The following is a 19908-nucleotide window of genomic DNA, read 5'->3' on the forward strand; positions in this document are numbered from 1 at the left end:
GCGAATTTATGCCCGAGCAGGAGATGTTTGAATAACGTTGCAGATTTGCGACATTTTTGACCTCGTCCCATTCATTCCTTATGGGAAATTTTTCGCAGTTTTTCGCGTCTTACGACGCGAAAAATTCGCATTTCAAAAATCTGAATGATAGCACACCGAGTCAGATCGAGACTCGTTGGGTGCGACAAATGGTGCAGGACTAGTTAAGTGCCAAAAAAGAGCGGGAGGATGAAAAATAATAATATTATTAAGAAGAGGCGCGAGCAATAGTAATAGTGGACACCCTATAGCAGAGCTATATAGGTGTCCATAGTGGGCTGGCGAGCACAGACCACTAACTAGACAATTCCCCGCCGGGGAATCGCGAGAGTGGGCTGTGCGCTTTGCCCCGGGTCGAAAAAACTATGAAAGCTAGAGCAAAAGTTGAATTCCACGTTGATAATTTGGACTTGTATCTACATTTTAAACTTCGAATGGTGTGTCCAGGTTAAAGTATGCCAGAAATGTCGATGTTTGAAAAACAAAGTTTCATTTTCTTCACTCAGCCCCATTCACTGTCAATGGGAAATGAGGATTTTCAATGCTATGATACTACAATGTAATGCTACAATGTGTTCATTTCACCACCTACCATATATTCTCAGCGTCTTCATCTTTTCATTGTCACAAACTAAAACTAAACTTGCAAATAATTAATAATTCAACAGGCATACACCGACATCTTGGAACAGAGATGATATAGATTTAAAAGACATAAATTAGTTACAGGTTCAAAAGACTGATGGAAACACTTGAAGTGAAAGTTGAGAATTAAAGGAAACATTACTTCCCTTATTGTTGCTGCAGTCCTCTGGAGGTCTTCTTCTTGTAGTCTGTATACATTTAGCCAGATTTAAAAGGCATACATTAGTTACAGGTTCAAAAGACTGATGGAAACATTTGAAGTGAAAGTTGAGAATTAAAGGAAACATTACTTTCCTTATTGTTGCTGCAGTCCTCTGGAGGTCTTCTTCTTGTAGTCTGTATAAATTTTGCCAGATTTAAAAGACATAAATTAGTTACAGGTTCAAAAGACTGATGTAAACATTTTAAGTGAAAGCTGAGAATTTAATGAAATATTACTTCCCTTATTTTCTTCTGGGTTGTTGTCTTTGCTGGAGAGAGGGTCCTTCTCACTGGATCATCCTAGAAAGACAATGACATCGAGTTAAATCACTCAATGCAAGTCAATCACTTAAAAAACAAAAAAAAAAAAAGAGACATACTTACTTTGTTATGCACCTGGTTTGACATGCAGCTTGGTCTGCATCTCTCTGACACTCCTACACTACATTAGCTAAGATTAGCGTAGCTAATGTAGTGACAACAACCCAGCAGAAAAAAAAAAATAAAAAATAAAAAAAAAAAAAAAATTACATTACATGAATAATAAAAAAACCCACATGATTCATTAAACATACATCCTTAAATTACATAATTACATGATCAATTATGTAAGCTTAGCTTAGCCAATGTAATTCTTACATGAGCTTAGCTATTACATTGCAGCTTACATCACATCTTACACATGCCATTCTCATCTAAATAGATGAGAACATCATGAGTTAAGATTTTACAATGTCAATAAATACATGATAAATATATTAAAAAAATGTTTAAAGGCATTTACAAAATTATTAATTACAAAACATTTAACACACTGGCCCGGTCATTCTCATCATCTCAAGAGATAATAACATGAAAAAAGTTGCTGACCCCATTCTAAAATAAATACATACATACACATTTACATTATACAATTAAACTATTTCCAGCCAAGACATGCCACTGCAACCACATACATATGAAAAACAATTACATAAGACTAAAACACACTAAAAGACTAAACAAGACCAAATAGTGAAATAAATGACATCAATCACTAGTGAGCAAATCTCCGAGTGCAAATGAAGCAAGCCCCCTGGTACCTGCCTAACTCCAAACTAAACCTAACTATCTTCTGAGACGTGCTGGGCTCGAGGCTTCTTTAAAGCAAAACTTCAGTAAACCTCAGCCAAATGACCAAGGCCCTGAAATGCTCGCCCCCACCAGAGAAACATGTCTCCACCCAGGATTGCCTCGAAAATAAAAAAGGCAAAATAACAAATAGTACACCGATGGAAGGACAGATTGCTCTGCCCAGCTGGCACACTCCCTAACTAACCAGGGAGATCAACCACAAACTGAAATCAGAAACACTCGGATGCTATACTCACCCGGAGAGGACCACAGCTCCTGGTACGCTGTAAAAACGTGGCACAACAGGTCTTGGACGTAACAGCTGGGGATAAGTCATTACTCAGTCAAAATACAATAAACTGGACTGTGGTAACTGTAATATGTTTGGAGAACACCTGATTGAAGACATTTATCAGGATGTGAAATGTAAATGTGATCAATCAGTGTGTTCTTTTCGGTTGTCGAATTTGCTACTAATTGAGTGTAACCTCTGGACTGAAACAAATCTTTGATACTTTTTTTTCCATTTAAAAGGTGGTCCTCATTAAAATCGCCACAAACAATGATGGGCTGGTGATTTAACATGTCCAATGAGTCCAAGAGGTTTTTCAAGTTTTGGAGAAAGATTCCCAGTTGAAAACTTGGCGGTTTGTACACAGTCGCTATTAGCACTTTGACTGGAGCCTCAATTTTAAGGACAACAAACTCCAAATCAGTGACCTGTTGCATGTACCTGCGAGGCTCTGCTTGCACAGTGTCTCTACAGTACATCGCAACTCCACCTCCCTCTTTTTTGGCCATGTTCACACAGCTGTTGTAAGACAGCTGTCTGCTACGTGTGAACATGGTGTACCCCTCCAATTGAAAAATTTCAGCTACAGAGGACCCTGACAAATGTGTCTCTGTAAGGCAAAGCACATCTGCTTGTTGGAGCTCGTGATGTGCTTTCAGGTCCACCATGTGACATGGCAGACCCTGCGTGTTGTGGTGGACAATTGTCAAAACCTTTGGCGTTTGTTGTATAGATTTCAAAAACGTTAACAATGGTCTACAGCTCTGGAAAGATGCATGAGGCATACTTTCCAGGGCTGTCTTGATCTTGGGGTCAGCATAAATTTTTTTCTCATCAAAGTCAAGGATGGTGAGACCTTGAAGCGAGGTCGTGCGGCTGAGCGCAACGTACGCCATACCAGGTTCAAAAACACGCTTCAGACACACAACCGCCGACGGCATGGTCATTCCTTGAACTTTGTGGGCCGTACAAGCAAAAGCTAATTTCATGGGGAACTGCCGTCGAACAACCCCTTTCTTGTTACTTAGGTTCTCCTCAGATCTTTCGATGTACACCGAGTCATCTGAGGGACCTAAGATTTTTTTGCGGTATCTCTGTCCTGCTGTAGGATTGTCCAGCAGGAGTCCAATCATCTTCACGCCTTCCGGTTCTCTAATTACAATGTTAGAAATGGTTCCAAATGTACCGTTAACAAGGCCGTCTTCCACATCTAAATTTCGGATCAACATAACGGCAATCGCATCCTTGTAGGAAGCAGTTACGATGTCGGCGTTGTGACGGTCTACCTCTTTGTTTGTGGCGTAGATGTGTAGACTCAGGGCTGGGCAATGCTGATTATCAGCCACTGCCTGTGTAAGCAAGAGCCTGTCTTCATCTAACAAAGAATCTTCCTTTTGCTTCACCCTGAGACGGTTCAAGAGTTCAGCAAAAGCTCGATCTTCTTTCTGTCGCATGATCTCTGTCAGGGTGACCATTTTGAAGTTATCCTTCCAGAGATCAAACTCAGTCTCCTCGTACACACACAGTGGCTTGGCTTTACCAAGGGGCGGCAGCTGATAAAAGTCACCTACAGCAAGGACAGACATGCCTCCAAATGGCTTCCGATTACCCCTGATCTGCTGAAATCGCCAATGCACGTAGGCAAATAGCTCTTTAGAGACCATGGATACCTCATCGATGATGAGAATCTCAGCGTTCGCCAGTGTTGCTCTGACTTCGTCGAGTGCATTCCCAAGACCTTGATAAGGTGGCTTCAAGGACCTTGGTAATTTGAGAATGGAGTGCAACGTGTTGCCTGATATGTTAAATGCTGCTGTACCTGTGAACGCGGTCAGCAGCACTGCGGGTTGGGACATGTCTGCGTGGTCCCGAAATCTCGGGAGCTCGCGCAGAATTCTCGTTGCCTCGTGGTGAATGCACTTAATCACATGCGATTTGCCACATCCAGCCCCTCCCGACAGGAAGTAATAAAATGGTTCTGGATTGTGGCCCCAGACTAGTTCAAAGCACCACTGTCGAACAGTGTAGAAAACGGAAGCCTGAGTTTCGTTCAGACTTTGGTACATTTTCCTAACAAAGTCTGGACTCAACGCTGGAGCATCTATTCTAGGCATAGAGCTCCCCTTTTCCTTCTTAGTGCCAAATTCTGGGACATCTTCACCGTTTTGCTCCTGATCGCAAGGTTCACATTCAGCCAGGCACTCCAGCCGGTCAACTTCAACTTCGGGCGCGAAAGAGTTCCAAGCATTCACGAGAGGACCGCACACCTGAAGCTGTTGAAACGCAGCTTCCATGTTTTTTCCTTGGCCCTCATAACGTTTTTTGTTGTGCCTCACTATTTCCTCTACTCTCATACCCCACTTGTCGCTACACTTATAAAACTCTTCATAAGTGGGGTACGCGTCATCTCTCAGATCGGCGTCGGATCGATGTGGGAGATAAAGTTTCAGCAATGTTCTATAAAACTTCTCTGGAGTTTTTTCCTCAGAGAAGCGAGTAAATCTAATGATTGCTGGTTTTCCTACGGTTCTCTTTAGAATAAATCCTTCATCGTTCAACAATGGAATGGCATTCGGGCTTTCCGTTTGCTGGCCGTAGACTACCCTGTAGTCTGACGCGAACTCGGCCAGGCACATACGTTCAAACTCTCGAGTGAGAGGTCTGTTGACGTATTTTTCAGGCAACCCCGACATCCATACATCCACTGATCCGGGTTCCATTCTTTCCAGTCTACTCATAGGGTGACTCATTTTCAGACCTTCCTCATCGGTCTGAATAAACACCACGGATCGGGAGCACTTCTTGAGGCGTAAGCTGCAGGTACGGGCTACAGCCTCTTGAGCGCTGACCTCTCTGTGTTTAGAGTAGGCCTGCATAATTTGTTTCATTTCGTCGCGCTTGTTAACATCAGATGTCTTTACATCCTTGATGACGTTCTTAAGGAATTCCGTCATCTCGTGCTCCGGTTTCGCTACATATGACATCATGTACATGATGCAGCTGTAGTCGTCTATGACGTACTGGATGTCCATGTTTGCGTTCCACGCTCTAAGCAAATCAGGATTGTAGGTATTAACCCAACAATCATTTGGATGGCGCCTCAGCATCACGACATGGGTGTTTGCCAGGCGCTGCGCGGCGGCAAAGTATTGCTCGTAAGTCAAGTTGCACTGGCAAAGCAAGTCTGTCAAACTGCTGAACGAAGCGCCTGGATCCATAAGCAGATCTCTAACTGGTTGGAGCGTTTGTTTAGCCAATTTTTGCCTTTCTGCGAGGGCCCTTTTCTGCTCCTCTATTTGCGCTTCGAAGTCTGCATCATCTTGATCCTCTTTTTGGTGGCAATTAATAGTGGGGGGCCTGGTGATGAATGTTTTGTCCATCGGTAGTTTTGGAAAGCCAAACCTGCAGGCTACATTTCCCTTCTTACAGGACTTTGAATGTTTCCTGCTGTGCACCTGAACCTCTGACACTATTTTGTGGAGTTCCGGATCTGTGTCAGGGTCGGGCATTTTGCAACTAATGTATCTATCTATAAATTCCATGACGTGTCTATCGGGGTCCTCTTCAAATTTTGGTGAATCTTTGATCCAAATGAGCATGTGGATGTGCGGGCTTCCCCTGGCTTGGAACTCAACGCGATAAAAATAATCTTCCACTTCACCAATCGTCATGAGAGCCTCTACTCTCTTTTCAAACATGCGCATTACTGTGATGGGGTTACTTCTCAGAATGTCACATTTTGATTTCCAATCCAAATCTGAAAACAGCCCTTGTTCACCTTGCTGAGCTTTGATGGCCTCTATGAACTCAGGCCATCTCATCTCAGCAGCGGAGAATGTGGCAAAAAATGTTGGTTTTCCAATTTGACGAACCATGGCATGCACATCTTTAAGCGTTTTATTCCAATAGGCTGGAGTGCCTCTAAGAGGCTGCATGAACCTGGTTGCGTCTTGGCTCATGATGTGCCGTTCTATCTCATCCTGGAGCATGACATTGTTAATCCTACGGCCGTCTTTGGTTTTCGACTTTCCTTTGCGCATTTGTATAGACATACTATTTGTCGCGAGGTGAGTCTCTGTAACAAACTGCGCAAAGAAAAGATAACTCTGGTCACTTGCAAAACGCGTATCTGCAGCAAAGAGCCTAGAATTAAAGTAGAGGCTCGGGGACAGGGAGACGGTTCTAGCTTCATCTAACGTGTTCTCTCCTGTCGGAAATTGTACAGGAAAAGCCATGGCCTCTAACTTGGGTATGGTGAAAAAACCAACTGGTTTGTTGCCTTGCGCGGGTGCAACGCTAAATACTCCGTCGCCATATGAAAGGATTTCCTGTGCAATGTCGGGGGGCTGCATGCAAGTGTCCAGGGAGAGGCCTGGTCTCAGCTCCTCCTGTTCTTCCTCATCTGCCTCTAACTGTCCCGGCTCGTTTTGGCTTTTAAAAATTTCTTCCAAATCGACATCCCCATCTTCTTCTGGGATGCTGGGTTCCTCTTCTTGTCCGAGCTCGTCTTCTTGTCTGGGTTCCTCTTCTTCGATGGGCTCCTCTTCTTCGAGCAGACAGTCAAAAGTTGCAGTCTCATCGATAAACACGTCTTTATATTCTGAATGTGTCTCTTTCAATTTCGCAAGACCAGCTAGCACATTCTTCATATTAACGTTGTAAAAGTGCTGGTAACCTTTGTATTTGATGTGCCTTTTCAATTTCACTTGAAGCAGCTGCGCTTCTGCTCTGGGCCTTGGGAGACTGTTGACGGTCGCTTCCACCTCTGATGGAACACACACAACAGCTCCGTGGACTGCTCTCTGTTGGCCTTTTGGCAGAGCAACAATTTTTGCAAATGGCAAGATTTTTGCAATCAGCTGCCTCTCAAGCACATTAAGTGCAGCCAATTCTGGGGGGATGGGCGCCAACTCCAAATTGTTTACCACTGCCATGGGTGGTATGCATCCTCTGCAAAGGTGGCTGTCGCAGGTGTAGCATATCCACTCATGCAGCCTCTCTTGTGGCACAGAGCAAGGGGTAGAGCAGTCACTGTCACAAAAGTGAACATAGTTTCCTGTCAAGCATGCTGCTGCGACTTTTGCGTGTTTACAATATTTTTGTCTTTTGCATTCTTTGACCTGATTAGGAAACATGGTTCTGTTACAAACGGTACAAATGTATGTGGGTCCATGTCTAATTGACTCACGAAAGGCAGCTATGGCTGCTTCCATCACCGGATCAATAAGGGGCTGGGGGCGGTGGAGCACAATTTGTCTGTATTTTCTCCTGATTCTAAGCGCTCTCTGCATCTTGTAAAATATGCTAAAGGCAGCATTTGTGGCCAATTTGGTTCCTCTCTGCTGGTTACAACGTTGATTAAAATGACGTCTAAATTCTGGATCACTGTGATATCTAAGATTGAAATCTTGCTTTTTCTTTTGGCTATAGCTTTGATCCGTGTTATACCTCTGAGACATGCCAAATTTTTGTCTGCTCCGAAACGCTGCATCTGACTGGTATCTATCTGTAATGTGTTTCTTTTGTCTGGTTCGGAACGTGGCATCTTCCTCGTATCTATCTCGAATGTGTTTCTTTTGTCTGGTGCGGAACGTGGCATCTTCCTTGTATTTCTTTGTAATGTAAGTCTTTCGTTGTTGCCTGAAAACAGCATCTTCCCTGTATCTTCGGACGACTTCTTCTTTCTTCTTATCTTGAACATTGTCATAGTAACGTTTGAAGGACAGTAATCGCTGTTTCTGATGGAGACTGTCTTGGGCATATCTTCTCCTTTGTGCTTGGAGCTTTTTTCTCCTAAATTCTGGACAGCTGCTGTATTTTTTCCTTTCATATTGGGCGTTTTTCCTTTTTTCTTCTTCACCAGAGAGTAATGCGTTTTGGTTTTTGCTGGCTTTCCGCATCGCTCTTCGTCGCTGTTGCTTTGGCAATTTTGTGAAATGTTCTTTTGCTGGTGGTGCAGGAGCCGTCTTGTGGACACGCTCTGCTGCTGGTGGTGCAGGAGCCGTCTTGTGGACACGCTCTGCTGCTGGTGGTGCAGGAGCCGTCTTGTGGACACGCTCTGCTGCTGGTGGTGCAGGAGCCGTCTTGTGGACACGCTCTGCTGCTGGTGGTGCAGGAGCCGTCTTGTGGACACGCTCTGCTGCTGGTGGTGCAGGAGCCGTCTTGTGGACACGCTCTGCTACTGGTGGGAGAGCTGTTCTGGATACACTGTGTGCCAGAGATGCCTGAGGGCGTTCTCCTGAACCAATGGCTTCAAATGACACTGGAACAAACTCATAACTGGCAGAAGGTCCACGATTTGCAAAGAGTTTGTGCAGGTGGTCAGCCAAGTCACTGATTTTTGAGAAAGTCTTCATAATTGCAGTTCCGTGGGGGTGAGGTAAGCCCATCACACTTCTTGAGTGTGAATCAAACACACCATACCTGCCTGAGTGGTCACGGAAAACTGCAATACACTCTGGACTTATTATGACTAAAGCCAGATTAACGTCACCTGACAGACACTCTAACTGTGTGGCAAGGGGCAGATACCAAGCCTGGCTTCCACAAGTCCACACCTGATTTCAGGCATGTGGACGTTACACATATCTGTGTCAGTCAGGACTTGTTTGGGCAGTTCTTCCACAGCGAGATGGTCACTGCGGAATCTTTTTTCCTGGATCAGCTGTTTTACACCTACATAAAGTGAACCTCCCTTTGCCAGCACTCTATCAAGGACAGCAGTGTTAAACTGACAGCCCTCGTTCAGATAAGCCAGAAAAGTCAGGGACATGCAGGTACACTGGTGGTTCCTGGAGAACTTCCTGTACCTCATGTCACTCTGACTATGACTAGCCCTAATACTAGCACTAAGCGGCACCTGAAATATAACAAATTATCATTATCATAAAGGATTTATTAGCATAATCATAAGCCTAGTTAAGATTATTAGTTGTAGTAATTAACCATTACATATACTGCAGTCATAGCAGAGTGACAGTTTAAGCAAATGTGACTAAAAACATTTTACCTACTGCAGCTTTAAATTAACTATCCGATTATACAATATCATTTCCACCAATTTTTCCTGATCAAATTACCATATAGATAATCTTACATATATACAAATGATTATTATTCTAATCATACTTGACTTGAACACATTACTAAACACAGATTATTCCATATTTCAAATTTAAATGTTTTGAGACCATCATAAACCTTTGTCACCCCTTGTCATCTTGACCAAAGTTTGAAGGAGGCTTTAAAGGACCTTTAACTCTGATACATCCCTTGTACGTGTGTCACACCATTTACACATGAAAACATTCATAAATAGTAATTAATTCCCTCCTTCATTTCCTTCCCTTCCTTTTGCATTTCAGTTCAAAGTAAACCACACTTTACCTCTAACAAACACTTTAAGCCCACAATAAACCCAAATGTAAATGTCCTTACCTCTTTAGAAGGGGAATGAGAGGTGGCAAGTCGGTCATCGATAATCCAGGGCCAGCAGGACGATGAGGGAACTGGTGTCCTGACGGTCTGTGATAAGTAATAACACCAGTTAATATCTAGACATGAGGCAACACAAAGCAGCAAGTTGATACAAGAAAAGTTTTCCAAATTTATTTCAATTACTCACTGACATTTGTGAACTGCAGCGAGAGATAATAGTAACAGAGATGTTAAATGAAACAGTTTAATGTAGTTACAGCATTTTACAGTAAACGTTCTGTGTGTGTCTGTTGTGGAGTAAATACCTTAACTGGGCGAGGAGAGTGACAGGCAGCTTTAATGGTCTGGGATGGTCCAACCGGTGAAGGGGTCTTCATCCTGGCCACCTGAGAACAAATAACAATTAGATGAAGACTTTAACGACATTATGAACTTTATTCAATAGGAATAATCTTTACCTTAGCAACCTGTGAACAGCAGGGGGTCGCCGGATCACCCAAACTACAGGACAACCTGACTGGAGGGGATCCAACCAGCTGCTGACACATGAGAACAAATATGTTAAACTTCACGCGTCTCAGTGAACACACTGTATGTTCTGAGTGAGAGTGTGTCTTGTGTCAGAGAGTAACATACGTTGGTAAGTTAATCCATCCGTGGTCCTGGACCGAGGAACCGGGCTGGAGGGGCCGTCGTCCTCCAGTCTCCGTGACAGCCTGGCTGGAGGGGATCCAACCTGCTGTTGACAGATGAGAACAAATATATAAAAATTCAGACAGAGTGGACAATGTAGTTATGTCTCCATGAAGACACTGTTTCAACTGTATACCCTGACTATGTGCGTCAGTTGTGTAACATACGTTGTTCACAGGAGACTGGTGGCGGGGGGGGCGTCTCTCCGTGGTCCTATGACGGCTGGCTGCCGCTGGGGAGGCCACCTGCACCGTCAAATAAAACATAGAACCAGTAACTGTCGGGAACAAGGGGAATTTTATAATACAGCTGAGAAGCGATGTCACACAATTTACCTTCTTGCGCGCTGGAGGAGACGGGACGTCCACCACGTCAGACAGCTGAGAAGGAGACACTTCCTCCATAGCAGAAAGGGTTGTGCAACTGAACCACCGTGGGTTCAGTGGAAGGAAGGACTCCTTCTCCTGTGGAAGACAAAACACCACAAAGACAAATGAATATTTGTTGGGTCAAATACACAAAGTTTAAATACTAACCAGTTAACTTGTTGTGAAAAAAAATAAAATAAAAAAAAATAAGTCACCTGCTGCTGAGCCACGCTGGCCGGACCAGGAACCTGCGGCTGGGAAAGCACATCACATATTTGATTAAATAGGTGCTTTTTAGTTATGACTGTGAACCCGTGAACCAAAATGTACACAAACACATGTAAAAGACACATAATATAATATCAAATAATAATAATAAAAAAAAAAACCCTACTAACCTTGCTGCTCTGACCAACGACCTTCCACTGGAAAGGGTTAGGAGACAGAGGAGCACGTCCCTCTCCCTTCACAACCAGCTTAGGAGAAACCTTCCTAAGCGGCTGTGAAGGAGTAGGAGACACCGGGGGAGGGGGAGGTGGTGGTGGTGTCTCGAGGAACTGCTCCGTGGAGGCCCACAGCAGCTGGGTGAGGATCCCCATCCCCTCACGGTCGCTCAGGTGAACCTACAGACATGACAATACAAATCCATTTACAGACAGTTTAACTTCAAAGGTAGCTCGTGTCGACTGTTTCATATAGACACAAGAAATTATAGCAAATTAGACCTTTTCTATCACACATATACTCTACTTACGCCGTCTCTGCTCCACAGATCCAAGCGCGTACGGGGGAAGTACTCCTCCGCAGAGAAGTACCTCAAACCTAAAAACATAAAAAAAAGTCATTACAATATTCACACATATATCACTAAGTTCATCACAGACATTTTTAAGTACATTTCTTTTACTTGTTTTAATTGACAAGATATTTTTTTGTTACTTACCCATACGAGCTGTCACGCGATGGTACGCATGGCGAAGGGCCCTCTGGTGCTCCTCGTCCTCGTTCAGGCGGGGGGGGGGAGTCCACCACAAAGACCTGTAGGAAACAAAATTTTAGAAAACACCAACTGACAGTTTCATTCAAAATCACACACACCAAAAGCTCATACAATTAATCTAATTTAAGTAGTCAGTGTACTTCTAGTGTTGTTTAACTACCAAGAATACAGGACAAGCGAGACATGAAATAAATGCTTACCTCCGGCCAGCGGCTACTCACAGCAGTGAGGAATCGGGCTTAATCAAAATTTTAGAGAACACCAATGACAGTTTCATTCAAAATCACACACACCACATTTAGTACACATTTTTTGAAAGTTCATACAATTAATCTTATTAAAGTAGTCAATGTACTTCTAGTGTTGTTTAACTACCAAGAATACAGGACAAACAACATGAAATGCTTGTCAAACTGACCTAAACCACCTAATGTAACGTAAACTAATCTAAGACAACCTAATATAATCTTATATATAAAATGAAATTTGATAAATAGATGAAGATGTGGTGATTGTGTGTGTGTAGGTGATGTGGTGATACTGCTCTGTGAAGGTTGAGGGCAATGGATGATGGTCACACTCAGCTGTCAGCGGTCACTCTCAGCACAGGAACCCTTTAATCTTATCAAAGACAATAGGCAATAAAAAGATAAATTACTAATAAATACTATAAATGATAATTAAAATACTATATCAATGTTGTACTACACAGTATCAAATAGTTTATTCCTAAGAACAAAGAATTACTATGACATGATAAATATAACACACAAGTTAACAATAACTTCATCAAATGTACGGGATTTTATCAACATCTGAATGCACATTTATTACCAAAAGCAAAAATAGTCATGTATGAAAATGCTTCCTTTTTCTATTTAATCAAGTTAGATTGTAAAAGTGTATGGTACATCTAAAGTATGATATTTATCTAACTACATAGAATTAGGCATTTAATCACATCTTATCACAAACAGGAGAAATGTGTTTTTCAGTAGACAGAAGGGAGTATCAAATACTAGTCACAATCTACAATTAGATATGAAATACACCTTTTAGCTTGTGTTAATATTCTTGTATGAAACCAGATAAAACAAACAAAAAAAATCCCAAAATAGTGAGTGTAATATCTCCAACTACAAATCTGACCCGTGTTAAGGATCTAAACATGACAGTACAGTTTGCACCCAGAGAGAAAAATGGCTGCCGTTTGCGCCGCGAGAGAACAAAGGCCAATGTTCACACAGTTAGCGTCTAGCTAATGGCTACCGTTCGCGCTGCGAGAGAACAAAGGCCAAGGTTCACGCAGTTAGCATCTAGCTAATGGCTACGGTTCGCGCCGCGAGAGAACAAAGGCGAGGGTTCGCGCAGTTAGCATCTAGCTAATGGCTATCCTTCGCGCTGCGAGAGAACAAAGACAAGGTTCGTGCAGTTAGCATCTAGCGCGGCCTAACATTTTAGCTTTTAGCTCAGTGATCTTATATATAAACAGATCGGCCTTATATAGAAACACATCGACCATAAACAATTAATCTTCCCAAAATCACGAGATAGTAATGTTTAGATTCAATTACCTCACTTTTGTTAAAGGTGTACGGATGTTAGCACAGTTAGCGCACTTAGCTTTTCACTCCGGTTAATGTTTCTTTACAGAAAAAGCAAAGTCACCGCTGTTGGCTTAGATCGTGGCCTAATGTTTTACATACCAGAGCCGAGTAGCGCCGTTAACTCGTCTTAATATTGTTGTATTTAAACAGACTGCCGGAGCCCCGTTACTGTTACCGAGACAGACATATTATATACTTGTGGACCCCTATAGCTTTGCTAACCGCTGTTGGCCTGGAGCTACCGGGCTCCGGGTAGCGGAGCTAACAGCTAATGGAGGTCCGTTAGCTGTTAGCTATCTGTGCACTTGACACTCTGCTGTTGGCCCGGAGCTACTGGGCTCCGGGTAGCGGAGCTAACAGCTAACGTTAGCTAACTGTGCACTTGACACTCCACTAACGGAGCTCCGTCAGTCTGTTTCAATACAACAATATTAAGACGAGCTAACGGCGCTACTCGGCTCCGCTATATAAAACATTAGGCCGCGCTCGAAGCCAACAGCGGTGACTTTGAGCCAAGTACCCCCGGATTAATATTGCTGAAACAGACCGATCATTAACAATTACATTCATTTTTTTTCCCAAAATCATGAGTTATCATGATCATGAGATAGATAGTAATGTCTAGCTTCAATAAAAGCCATTTTTATTAATGATTTCAGTATGCTAATATCAGACATAACAGGTACTTACCTACGATGAGGTCAAAGGGTATCGAGCAGAGCCGGATCAGTGGTTTTATATCCAAAAATAATGCACACACAACTGTCCAATCAGAGTTCTCCTGTGTTGTCTGTCATCTGTATCCGAGGTGATTTGTCCAATGAGATGGCTGATAATCTGTGCACTTGACACAGACTCCGGACGACCATACTTTGCTGCATCCATTATTTATATATATTTTTATGAATGTATTAGAATATAATACGGTAACAAAACATCAATGTTAATTAGAACACTTAATTAATAATGATATTAATTGACTGATGTTGAATTATTATGTTATATGTTATTAAATAACATAAAACAATATATGTTTTATTTATTTTGTTTGCGTATCATGATAAAATACATTAATGAAAATGTTACTATGAATTAATTAATATTATTGATAATATTAATACCTTAAAAGTGCTTTTCAACACAAATTTAAGACAGCATTCCAGTTTATTTTTTTCAGCTGATGGATTATGAAGGCTTTAATGAGTGAAAAGATAATCGTTAAATATAGTTTAAATGTTGGGATATATACTGTGTATGTGTGTTTGTGTGCATGTGTGTGTGTGTGTGTGTGTGTGTGTGTGTGTGTTTGTGTGTGTCTGTCTGTGTGTGTGTGTGTGTGTGTGTGTGTGTGTATTAAACTGACTCATTACTTAATCTGTCACTCTTTCTTCTTATTAGTGGTGCTGTGCTCCGCACAGCCCTCTATAGGCCCCTATTGCTTTGCTTTAGAGGGGTCCCATTTCCTCGTCCCATTCATTCCTTATGGGAAACTTTTCACAGTTTTTCGCAACTAGCGTCGCGAAAAATTAACATTCTTCAGAGTTGAATAACAGCATACTGAGTCTGGTCGAGCCGCAAGTTAAATGAATGAAAAATTAATCGTTAAATATAGTTTAAATGTTGGGAAATATACTGTGTCTGTATTTGTGTGCATGTCTGTCTGTCACTCTCTCTGTTGGCCCAGCTGATCTCGGTTGCCATGGTGATCGTTGCCGACCACCCCTGGTAACGGACTGGGACAGCTGATTTCTCAGCCCTTTCAGGCTCAAGGCCTTAAAGAACAAGCTCAATGGAGCCAGTGAGAGCTACTCTGGTCGGTCAGAGGCAGATAATTCAAAAACCGTAAATCCGACCGAAAAAGCGGACACATTGTGAGAGAGAAGACAAGTGTGGCTACAACTCTGGAACAACACAACACTGTTATTGAGTGTAATTTGTGGCCGGGATCGTCACGGAAGGAAAAATTTCTGAGTTTATTTTTGAGTCTCTCTCACTCTGTCAGTTGGTCTCCTGCACTCTGCTGTGCGAACATTCCGCCATACACACTCATTGAAAACCCTGAATTTTCCCCAAATCACTCATCATCGTTAAGGGGTCAGAGTTCAAAAACTATACATCGTAGGAAAAAAGTTCAAATACAACTTAAATAGTCGAGACTTGTGCCTACGTTTTAAAGTTTGAATGGTGTTTCTAGGCGTACATATGCCAGAGCAGGAGATGTTTGAAAAACGTTGCAGATTTGCAACGTTTTTGACCCCGTCCCATTCATTCCTTATGGGAAATTTTTCGCCGTTTTTCGCGAAGCCCACTATGGACACCCTATAGGTCTGCTATAGAGGTGTCCATAGTGGGCTGGCGAGCACAGCCCGCTAATAAATTCCAGAAGAACAATAGTTTATTATTATTATTATATATTATCATTATTATTATTAGTGTGAATGCCTTCAGCATTCACACTAATTAGCATCTGTTGGGATGTACACAGCAGCTAAGATCACCGTTGTGAGCTCTCTGGGCATGTAAAAGGGCCTACACTGTACAGTCAATACTTCCAGGTCAGGGAAGCAGTGTGTGTGTGTGTATGACTCTACTGCTTGTACAGCAGTCCTTAAGAACAAGAATACAGAGCCCCTCTCCTCTGCTCTCACCAGAGCTTTTATTCCTGTTGAAGCGGTGAATGGAGTGGCCGGTTAGCCGAATGGCCGAGTCCAGAAAGAGCGGGTGTAGCCAGGTTTCTGTGATGATCATCACACTGCAGTCATGGATGTTACGGTTGTTTGTCATCAGCAACTCCAGTTCGTCAGTTTTGTGGACAATGGACCTGGCATTTGTGATGAAGATGCTTATTAGCAGGGGTTTGTAGGGCTGTTTCCTTAGCCATGCTAGTAGGCTGCCCCCGCAGCCTCCGCTCTCTGCGCTGCCCTCGGCATCTCTCCGGCCTGACAACAATCCAGGGTGTGCCCGACGGTCTTGCTATGTCCAGTGGGATGTTGTGAAGCCGCTGGTAATCTATCGTAATGTCAACACGACACGAGAATCGCACCTTCCTCAGCATAGCTGTGTTATGCTTGGTCTAGGGAGCTGAGCCCAACATAAATAACCAACACCCAAACACGGTGTCAGTAAAGAGTATGTATGTACAAGTTATAAAGCATGGCTTCAGGGTGAGCCCGGGCCTAAAACAACAAACAAAACCAATCTAACCTCTGGAGCCCGAAATCTACCTAATCCCTACAGAAAAGAAAAGAAAAGAAAAAGACAAGTGCTGATACTGACTCCCCACTCTAATAAAAAAAACAGGAGAAAACAGAAGTAAAGAAAGGGCAGCTCAGCCCTACTGCTTCCCTAAGCATAGACATTCTTGCTCTGGTTTTAGCCAGGCACACGCACACTCGCAAACACTCCTGCACTTAGACAAACAAATACACTCTGAGGCTGTGTCTCAATTCAGGGTCTGCACACTTCAAGGACCCGCCCTTTGCAGTCTCCCTGAAGGAGTGTACTTTGGTGCGCCCTGCAGGCCCCGTCAACTTTTGTTAAATGGAACAATCTACCCTTTGGAGCATTTCCTAGTTGCGTCACCAGATGTTCCTGTCCCTACTATCACTATTTGTGCAGCCCAGGTCCGTGAAACTGGCAAGAAGAGTAAAGTTTGACTGTCAGATTTGTTCCGATTTGCAGGAATTCCTGATTTCCTTTTTGATTCCCCGCCACGTGGAGGAAGAGGAGAAGCGGCTGGTGTATCTGATTTATCTCCGGCTGAGAGGACCATGGAGAGGTAAACCTGTTATTGAACCCGCAGTAATGTTATCATTATTATCATTATTATCTAGCTAACAGTTTGGGGTAATTAACATACCAATACTTTGCGTTAATGCTGACATATAAACTGTTCATTGTCACATATGGTTTTATATTAATTTAAAGGCAATATTACTATTTAAAGTGTTAAAATTCTTGCCTCTTTCCTAAATCATTCTTAGTGACATTGCAGCCATTGATTGAGTCAGAACTGCAGACCCAGTTGATGGACGATGTGGTGGACAGAGGACACTGGACCCCCAAACACCCTGAGTACCGACCCAGATGATGTCCCACTGACACCATCCAGCCCAGCAGCACTGCAGGGACTCCTGCTCAGCCTGTTACTGTATATCATCTGTAACTGTTTAATATTGTTTTTAATCATAATTGTTTTTGTTAATAGTAAATAATAATCTGTAAATAGTTATTTATGCTGCAATTTTGTAAATAGTTGTAAATGTTAAGACCTTAAAGAAAACATTCAATCCCATGTTGTCCCTGAAAAGTAGCACTGCTGTTATAAATTGTACTTAAATTGTAAATACTAAATAGAATAGACAACATATAACAATAGAATAAAATATTTTATTACATGAATTACATAAAATGTACAATTATAAACAAATAACTTTAAAGAACTCATAAATGAACTAAATAACTGAAATAATGAAAGGATTGTCCTCTGGAGCAGAGAAGAGCCTCTCCATCCTCTGTGCAGCCTCATGTCCTCCTCCATCCTCCCTCCTCCTCTTCCTTCTGGGCCCTGGCTTTCCTCCTACTCCTCATCGTCTTGATCCTCCTCCTCCTGGTCACTTGGCCCTGGTGTGCCCTCAGGGACGGAGGCAGTTAGGACAGAGAGGGCAGTGGAAGGCCTCTGTCCTGACACCTCATCCATGAGGACAAACCAGGACCCAGTAGCAGTGTTGGGCATCCTGCTGACCCTCTCCTGTCCCTGGATATTAGCAATCCTAAGGCAGTGGCAATCAATTACATCAGCAATTTTCAGCAAATTATGTATAAACTTGCATGGGTAAAACAAATATAATTTAGTTTCCACATCATCATTCAAACCTGCTGCTACTTTGTACTTGTTCTTTTTTTCTGGCCTGCTGGTCCAAAAACTCTGTATTCGATATGCATTACCCCAAACCTATGTGAAGTGGTTAGCACACACATACAAGCTAACACGAACTGCAACCGGCACATTGCCATTAAAAAATGAAATGCAACCACTGTCTTTTCTGTTGTTCTGTAGCTGGGACAGAATATAGACACTGATGTTGATTTTTACAGCCAACAACAGAGCTATTTGCGTGTCCAACTTTGAGTGACGACATTGTGATACGCTGCTGTCTCACTGCTGGACACACTGAACAGGGATGAACGCCCCCCTCTCAGATATCTTCTATCACCACACAGAGGAGGTCGGCCTATGTAAATGACTCCTTTCGTTACATAACGAAAGGAGCTGAATCTGAACAGCCTGTAGGAGCGCCGTGTTACCAGTGGGTGGGCTGCAGAGACCATGCAGGAATCACTTGTTTTCCTCATTCTGGGAGTTGGCAGGCTCAGGGAGGACCAGCTTATATATGGATAAACCAGAGAAAATGTGTTTTTCGTAATATGGGACCTTTAAGGCTTTACTTCCAAAGGCATCACTCTGAGCATTACCAGCGTATTTTAACTGACATTGAGGTTTTAATGTCCCTTGAAGTTTAACAAATCTGGCATTGGATGTTCAAAGGAGCAAAACACGAGTTTAGACCCAATACTTACATTTAAATGCAAGATTTTCCACTTGAGGTCACCATTACTTATTAGGGTCCGGGCAGCTAAGCTGCCAGGACATTATTGTATTCCTAGGAATTCTTTCTTCTTCTTTCTTTCTTCCGAGGAAGTCATACTTCCCAAGGGCGAAAACTCACCCAACTTTACAGAAATGTCCGGCCCCATGCCAGATTTACTTAATTCCAAGGACATGTCAATATTCCTCCTGGGGGGGGGGCACAATAAGTGTTTAAATTTTAAAAATTGTACAAATACCTACAAAATCAACAGAACATGCTACAGTTTTTAAACTTTCACCAAACTGTAGCCCCAATCTGCTGAAACTTTAGTCCACTTAAACTCATTATAAATCATGAAGTCCATCACTCAGTTTTTTTCAAAACCTGTAAAACTTATAAAACCTATCTCCTCCTACAATTTTTGCTCAATTGTCACCAAACTTGCTAGAGAGCATCTTCAGACCGTCCTCCACAAAACTTGTTTCTCGGACTTTTGATTTATCAAAGATTAAGCCTACAGTGCATCAAAATGTTTGACTGTAAACAGCACTGTTAACATATACCATCAAATTCTTGCTAAATACATTTTGTATCTTCCTGAGAAAATGAGAATATTTTGAAGCCATGGTTGATGACGTTTGGCAAATATCAGAATTTTATCTCAAAAACTGAACTTTTGAGAACATTTTGAATTCTGCTCTCATGGGAACAACTGGAGTCAATGTAAGAGTGGCATTTTTAAACATCAGATGTTGTCTTATGAAGCAAAACACTAAGAGTTAAGAACAAATCACCACACTTAAACCTATCAAAAATCATGAAGTGCATCAGTCTTTTTTCAAAAACTGTAAAACTTCTGAAACCTGTGTCCTCTCTCCTCCTTTGATTTATCAAGAATTGAGCCTCAAAAACTGAATTTTTC

The 19908-nt window shown here is 42.4% G+C and overlaps 1 protein-coding gene and 1 long non-coding RNA gene across 10 annotated transcripts; one reads left to right on the forward strand and one right to left on the reverse strand.

Moving 5' to 3' along the window:
- Nucleotides 1-1031: 1031 nt before the first annotated feature.
- Nucleotides 1032-14137, reverse strand: LOC119033135 (gametogenetin-like). Of its 9 annotated transcripts, none has more exons than XM_037122779.1 (13): nt 14086-14137; nt 11732-12409; nt 11543-11610; nt 11247-11411; nt 11004-11042; nt 10756-10884; nt 10588-10665; nt 10364-10466; nt 10186-10266; nt 10033-10113; nt 9728-9814; nt 1270-1351; nt 1032-1185 (listed from the first exon to the last, which is right to left on the reverse strand). In XM_037122779.1, exons 2-9 carry the CDS (start codon nt 11733-11735, stop codon nt 10229-10231), a joined length of 624 nt encoding a protein of 207 aa, XP_036978674.1. In that variant the 5' UTR covers nt 11736-12409; nt 14086-14137; the 3' UTR covers nt 1032-1185; nt 1270-1351; nt 9728-9814; nt 10033-10113; nt 10186-10228. The 9 variants fall into 9 exon arrangements, with proteins under 9 accessions (XP_036978674.1, XP_036978673.1, XP_036978667.1 ...); XM_037122778.1 differs by having other exon boundaries at nt 10186-10263; nt 11187-11411; XM_037122772.1 differs by having other exon boundaries at nt 11187-11411.
- On the forward strand, nt 13016-18255 carry LOC119033141. Its single transcript, XR_005079179.1, has 3 exons — nt 13016-13210; nt 17077-17173; nt 17379-18255. It is a non-coding gene; the product is annotated as an uncharacterized LOC119033141 (long non-coding RNA).
- The last annotated feature ends 1653 nt before the right edge of the window (nt 18256-19908 follow it).

Source organism: Acanthopagrus latus, chromosome 15 (assembly GCF_904848185.1).
Source record: "Acanthopagrus latus isolate v.2019 chromosome 15, fAcaLat1.1, whole genome shotgun sequence".
Taxonomy (NCBI): Eukaryota; Metazoa; Chordata; class Actinopteri; order Spariformes; family Sparidae; genus Acanthopagrus; species Acanthopagrus latus.

Bases quoted from the DNA above. Each gene is read 5' to 3' on its own strand.
- LOC119033135 (XM_037122771.1), bottom strand. From the start codon at position 8,679: ATGGGCTTACCTCACCCCCACGGAACTGCAATTATGAAGACTTTCTCA.